Source organism: Acyrthosiphon pisum, chromosome X, assembly GCF_005508785.2.
Source record: "Acyrthosiphon pisum isolate AL4f chromosome X, pea_aphid_22Mar2018_4r6ur, whole genome shotgun sequence".
NCBI lineage: Eukaryota > Metazoa > Arthropoda > Insecta > Hemiptera > Aphididae > Acyrthosiphon > Acyrthosiphon pisum.
Window position 1 is genome coordinate 127,269,147 of NC_042493.1, and position 7,314 is coordinate 127,276,460.

The 7,314-nt window shown below is 28.3% G+C and overlaps 2 protein-coding genes and 1 long non-coding RNA gene across 3 annotated transcripts; 1 reads left to right on the plus strand and 2 right to left on the minus strand.

Moving 5' to 3' along the window:
• The first annotated feature begins 2,928 nt into the window (after positions 1 to 2,928).
• LOC100569820 (zinc finger BED domain-containing protein 5-like) lies at positions 2,929 to 3,306 on the plus strand. Its single transcript, XM_008189586.1, has 2 exons — positions 2,929 to 3,130; positions 3,230 to 3,306. The coding sequence occupies exons 1-2, from the start codon at positions 2,929 to 2,931 to the stop codon at positions 3,304 to 3,306; spliced, it is 279 nt and encodes a 92-aa protein (XP_008187808.1).
• Positions 3,307 to 3,680: 374 nt separating this feature from the next.
• On the minus strand, positions 3,681 to 4,712 carry LOC100164440 (probable lysine-specific demethylase 4A). Its single transcript, XM_029485500.1, has 4 exons — positions 4,701 to 4,712; positions 4,437 to 4,621; positions 4,227 to 4,377; positions 3,681 to 4,164 (listed from the first exon to the last, which is right to left on the minus strand). Exons 1-4 carry the CDS (start codon positions 4,710 to 4,712, stop codon positions 3,880 to 3,882), a joined length of 633 nt encoding a protein of 210 aa, XP_029341360.1. The 3' UTR covers positions 3,681 to 3,879.
• Positions 4,713 to 5,965: 1,253 nt separating this feature from the next.
• LOC115035128 lies at positions 5,966 to 6,919 on the minus strand. The gene is made up of 4 exons (XR_003840276.1): positions 6,837 to 6,919; positions 6,643 to 6,732; positions 6,312 to 6,464; positions 5,966 to 6,074 (listed from the first exon to the last, which is right to left on the minus strand). It is a non-coding gene; the product is annotated as an uncharacterized LOC115035128 (long non-coding RNA).
• Positions 6,920 to 7,314: the final 395 nt, after the last annotated feature.

Consider the following 7,314-nt stretch of genomic DNA (forward strand, 5'->3'; position numbering starts at 1 on the left):
ACCTATTATAGGTCAATTTTTTTTTAATTACCTGATAAGTATACCTATAATAGGTATGTCAAATACCTAGACTGACAAACCGTCTCCGCTCAGAACCATTTTTCTTATACAGTGATATTATATCATTGAATTAAAATTTAATACTATCCATTAACAGTGACCCACTTGTAATCTACTGTACAGCAGAGCGACATCCACTTACCCACCTTTTTTCAAATTTTCCATGCATATCTAGCTGGTTTTTAGAGAATAAGTGCATATATATTCATACATTTTTTAAATTTTCATAAATATCCATAAATATCCTAACACTAATCATAAACAATTATTGTGGCTTTTTTTTTAATTTAAACTAAAAGATTTTATAAGGAACCTTGTATTACATTCTCAACTTATTTGAGCAAAAATTATTTTATAGAAAATTTACAAAAAACTTGTATAAATCCAAACCTTCATATGTCTCTATAAATATAGCTTAACATGTAAAATATTTTTAAATTTTACTCCATATAGAAAATGCTAATATAAATATTCAGTGAACATTTCATGTATCCCGGTAATTTTCTAAGAGTGATATTAAAAACTAAAATTGATTTTGTCGGATACAGATTTTTTCCTATTTTTTTAATTTTCCAGGCTCTCCTGACAACTACTTTATATTAAAAATGTTAATCTCCCCATTTCACCCACTACATTCACATTCCCAACGGAAAACATACTGATGTTGAAAATTGAAGAAATTATTTTGACTTCTTAACGTGTACAGTATACACAGACACACAAAAAAAAACATTCATCATAATATAGGTAATAAAATCAATACATTAATTGTTTCGTTCAGAATCTAATACACAATATACTTATGTGAATAAGTGGATTTAATAATATTGATATATTATACTGTAGACTGGGTGATTCTTTTTTCAAACAACACTCATTATTTCAAAAAGTGTACAATTTTTTGAAAATATTTTTTTACATAGTTTCAAGTCGCTTATAAAACAACATTTTTCTTAAAAAATTGGAAACTGAAATTGTCCGTAAACAGCTCAAAACAAATCAAAATATTTTGAAAATTGTATCATGTATAGAAAATGGAAATATAAACAATCAGTGAAAATTTCATGTACCTATGGTCATTTGTTTAAGAGTTGCACCAAAAACCAAAATTAATTTTCTCGAAAACAGATTTTGCGTATAAATTCCCGTTTTTCCTTTTCCTTAGTTTTTCTTTTGTTTTTCACGGCACTTTTTAAAACTACTGGAACATTTTCTCTTTTGACCCCCCCAAACTCCAAAGTACCAACTAGATTCACTTTCCTATCAGAAAAGATACTGTTGAAGAAAATCCAAGCACTTTTACTATCCTAAAAGGTGATGTCAGACACAAAAAAAAATAAAAAAAAACACATATCATTGTAAAATCAATACATTCATCGTTCCACTCTGAATCTAAAATATGATTATTTGTTATAATATTCTATGTTAGTTTTATTCTGTTTCTTGATTTTTTTTCACTTGTGCACCAGTCTATGTTAACTCGATTTTTTCTTTTTTTCCTGGTGGAATTAAAATAGGTACTTGTTGTGGAGTTTATATGCCTACTTACTGCTGTATAATAAATAATAAACATGGGAATAATAACATTGTGGCATCTAACTTATATAATACCATAAGATCATCCTGGTCTAACAGATCAAAATAATATTACAAGGGTCTATAAGTTCTGCGAACGATATATATTATATATTTAATTATTATAATAATGGTATGTGTGTTTTACTGGTTATGGTTTATAATACTAATTTCATAACAAAATTAATAACTTAATAACTCGCAGCTAAACGAAGATTAATCAAATAAATAATTAATACAATTAATATAATTTTTAAACGATGTTAGTTTTGAAAAATTTTGAAGTTTTGAATTTTTATAATACTATTAACATTTGAAAACATTTTTTTATTTCATCTCGAAATTTTCAAGTACGGAGAAAAGTCTTTTGGCCATAATATTATATCATTGCAGCTTAGCTTTTAATGATTAGTGCATTTGTGCATACCTACTCTAGATTATTATAATTTTATACACAAGCCACAATTGTGAAATTATTCTTCAGAAACATCAAATGAAGTTTCAATGATTTTAGAACTTTATTAGTTTATTCTAACGTATTATTTGGAGGGGTTCCCGGGTGCGCAGATGCTCCATAGAAAAAAATATAGAGAGGGAAAACGTATAACACGTACATTCATTACTAAAGACCTAGAAGTTTAATTTGACACAAAATTATCTTTTAGCAATCATATGGATTTAATTCGTAATAAATCTTTTATGAATATGGGATTAATAAAACGAATAATATGCACCTAGTAATTTCGACTATAGTTCAGTTTTAAAAGTATTATATTAATCTCCATTATGCTCCAGTGGCGGCGTGAACATTTTTCATTCACGAGACAAAAATAATTTTAGGGACAAGGCCAAAATTTTTAAGTACTGAAAATGTTCAAAATAATTTTTTTGGAAAAAACTGTCCTTAACACATTAGAACAGTGGTTCCCAACCGGGGGGGAATTTCTGTACTGCTTGGGGGGGAATTTAGTGATGACGAAATAACAAGAAATATTTTATTTATAAAATTAAAAACAATAAATTAGTTTTCAGACGGTCGCCTATTGATAACAATTTTATGAGTATTTTGTAATGATTGACCTATGCAGGTAATGTAATATTAAAAGGTACAACATTATTATATTATAATCTAATCATTCTAATCTAATATTTATTCGACTATTCTATTTTCGGGCTATCTGTCGGCCTCCGATAACGGATAATGGAATCCAAATATACGTAATATGACATGACTTCACGTTTACACGACAGTTGAGCCGTACTATTACTACCGTCGATATGTACGTACGTAAAATGTGTCTGAAAAAACGAAAGTACGATGAAAGTAATGTTCAATATGGATTTACATCCATCAATATTAATGGAGAAGAGAAACCTCAGTGTGTTATTTGCAATAAAGTTCTATCATATGATTCTATGAAACCTACAAAATTAAAACAGCATTTAGAAAACGTTCATCCTCAACATAAAACTAAAGATAAAAGTTTTTTTGAACGTAATATGAATATGTTAAAAAAAATGAAACTAGGTGCGACTGGAGTTTTTCAAGAGACCAATCACAAAATTACTGAAGCTTCATATGTTGTTGCTTTAGAAATAGCAAAACAAAAAAAACCACATACAATCGGTGAAACTTTAATCAAACCCTGTGCCCTTAAAATGGGAGATTAAGATTAAGTTGATTTATATTTTATTTTTAGAATTATGAAAAAATATATGTCATTAGTTAATAAAAAATAATTATTTCATAGTATCATTAAAACAAAAAAAGGTCTTATTAATTCTAATTTAAGGGGGGCATAGGATTCTTGAAAATTTACAAGGGGTGCATAGAATAAAAAAGGTTGGGAACCACTGCATTAGAATATAAGATAGATAGATCTGACGGCTTAACAAAATATAAATTATTAAAGCCTTTATGATTTTGCGACTCTTTAATTGCTTTCCCAGAATAATCAGTGGTGCGCTACTACGATATCTATACTGTTTACTGTTTATGACATAGACTCTATTGAAATTAATATAAAATATTTAAACATCTCATATTAACAATCATTCACTTTATTGGATTTTCATAGGTAAATCAAAGACTGTACTACTGTACAACAAAACGGTTTAAATAAGGCTTTTGGATATAATGCTCTCAGTATTTATCACTCAGGTGTTTACACTTAAATACTGGAGACCAAAACTAAATTGTCTTAGAGAAACTTAAGGTACCACATAAAATAAAAATTGTTAAAATTACAAAGGTGCTGAAAACTTTCTTGTGGGATCCTCCGGATGGCACCCAACATCTCTACCGCTTTTCCACAAATCAAATTTTTCAGGTTGAAATTTCTTAATGAATGTTGTCATATCGATTTTAATTATGTCACTTCGACATTTGCACAGTCTCGTCCTTTTTCCATATTCCACCCAGCGGGGCAGAGCAAAGTTGGCAGATTCTGCTATGTTGAAACCATTATTATAACCGGAATGGTATCCATAAGGAAAAGTTATAATAAATTCTCCTGACTCCTGTGTAATCTAAAAAAATACATAGAAATTAATATAATATTTTAATACATCTCATATTAACAATCTTTTACTTTATCGAATTTAATGCCATTTGTTTTTAATATTGTAGGCGACATCAAATACATTTTATGTCTTAGAAATGCTGACCATATTTTAGAATCTTGAAAATAACTACTAGCAAATATTTCAAAACGCCGTCCGTGTGATGGTGGTATTGCGTACCTAAAAAAAAAGAATGTATACCATAAAATCACTTATAATAAACTGTAAAAAAAAATTACCATGACTTTGGACTTCCGTAATGAATATAGTTTATACTGTATGGATCCATATTTTCAGTGTGCCAAGGGAATGTTGTTTTCCACACCCCAAAATAAAGGTATGATGAATTGACCCCATCAATTCTCATTCCATAATCCCTTTCTACAAAGTCCAAAATTATATCCAGTTTATTGATATTCCATATCTTAGATTAAAAATGAACATGTAGCTTTCAAAATTAGATAATATACATATAATGATATTCCTATACAAGGAACACTTACATTTACATCCATATCTGTAATGGTTTACTTTTCAATGCTAACATTATACATGTTGAAAGAAGACTCCTCCCAAATTTGCATTAATTTATTATTTACCTAAAACCGAAAATCATCATTAATTGTTTATGATTGTATGAGTTTAAAATATTCAAATATTGGATTTTCATAGGTAAATCAAAGACTATACTACTGTACAACAAAGTGGTTAAAATAAGGCTTTTGGATATAATGCTCTCAGTATTGAACACTCGGGTGTTTACACTTAAATACTGGAGACCAAAACTAACTTGTCTTAGAGAAACTTAAGGTACCACATAAAATAAAAATATGATAAAAATTAGATAATATACATATAATGATATTCCTATACAAGGAACACTTACATTTACATCTGTATCTGTAATGGATCCTGATACATCTGCACCATACTCCTAGTTTTTTTGATTATACTGACCTCTAAAAAAACAAAAAAAAAAAATGACTCTTACGTCTCTTTTTTTTCTGATCTTGGCGCTTACACCTCAAAGATGTTCTATTGATTTTAATGGCTTCCATAGTTTAATATTGTTATTTGTTTTATATTATTGATTAAATTCAAAGAAGACAAATATTTATTAGAGTATAATGTGTTTAACCATTCAAACAACTAAATAATGTCTACTTACAAATTAATATTTAAATCAATTTCGATATTGTGTTTGAGATGTTAGACGGTTTCTGGTACCTAATACCTATCAGTTTTAGTGTTTTAAAACGAACAGAACATTCAACGTATTATCATGCCGCTTTATGCTTTTTACAGTGCAGACAAAACCACTAACAAAAATGTTAAATTGATGTAAGCGTCAAACATGACTCTTACGTCTTTTCAAATTTCCTTGAATGGCGTTTACGTCTTTTATTTGGCGTTTACACCCAGTTTTTTCATTCCCACTAGATCTATGGCGTTTACGACCACATATTAAAACATCGATTCCTGGATATATACAAATGATAGCGATGTTTAGGTTCAATTAATCGATGTCTAATAATGCCGTTTACAACAATATGTAAAAACATTGATTTTGAAAAAAGTGGCGCTTACGCCCTTTTACCTTCTAACCATCGATATCTTCACTTAAATATGATTTTTTCCTTGGAATCCATTGTCGCGGTGGAACAACCTAAATAAAAATGTTACTAAAACATTAAAAACAAGCAATTTTGACAATTTAAAAAAATAAACAGTGTAAGATTGACATTGTGTAACATTTATAAGATAACTTACTTTTGCAATGCCCGCTTTATGAGCACCCAAGAATTCCATATATTCAATGTACTTATTGAAGTTTTTAAATTCTTCCCAGGTGGTCCTAAAGACCATAATTTTTTGTTCTTTGTTCATTATAACAGAAATAATAATACAATTATATTAATTATATATAGCCAACGTTCATTAATTTTTGTTTATGTATTTCAACGAGTTTAGAATGATAGTGTAAAAATAAATTGCCAGAAATCATTAGTTATAGCCTTACGAGGCTCACGATATATTTTTGTATGAGCTTTTGAATATATAATTTGTACGATATTGTTATCATTTTGAAAAAATCTCATATTAACAATCTTTACCTTATTGAATTGAATGCCATGTGTTTTTAATATTGTAGGCGATATCAAATACATTTTATGTCTTAGAAATGCTGAACACCTTGAAGAATCTCTGGAAAATTACCACCAGCTAATCTTTCAAAACGCCGTCCCTGTGATTGTGGTATTGCGTACCTAAAAAAAGAATTTATACAATTTTAACAGTCAGCATAAATGTATTCGAGTAGGTTTAGTGGTAGTGAAAATAACAGAATTGTATAGAGCTGAACATAAAATTGGGCGGTAGTCAGAAAAGTAGGTACATAAATAGTTTAAATTTGAAAAAAGCTAAGTATATGTATAAATGTATTACTTTGTATAACGGAGCTGGAACATTGATTTTCATAATATCTTCACTTAAATATGTATTTCTCCATGGAAACCATTGTCGCGGTGGAACAACCTAAATAAAAATGTCATTAAAACATTAAATACAAGCAATTTTGACAATTTTAAAAAATAAACAGTGTAAGATTGACATTGTGTAACATTTATAAGATAACTTACTTTTGCAATGCCTGCACCCAAGGATTCCATGTATTCAATATATTTATTAACATTTTTAAATTTGTCCCAGGTAGGCCGAAAGCCCATAATATTTTGTTCTGGGCTCATTAGACCTGAAATAATAATAGAATATAATATATCAACATAAAATATTATAACAGACATTTATTTTGATGACTTATTTTTAAGAATACAAATTTGCTGTGGTGACTGCTTCAACATATGAGTTATAAGAGTCCTTTATACGTTTACGAATTACCTTTATCCGAATTAGGAGGTACCTTTTAATCTGGCGGAGAATCAAAAAAAAAGAAACTAAATTTATTCAAGTAACGTTTAATGAATTAAAAAATATAATATGATCTTCTTTGCAACTAATACATTTTGAAAAATATTATTTTTAAATTACCATTTTTGTCCATTTACAAATCTAAAATCTATAATATACTTTTAATTCTATAGAATAAATCTTTATATA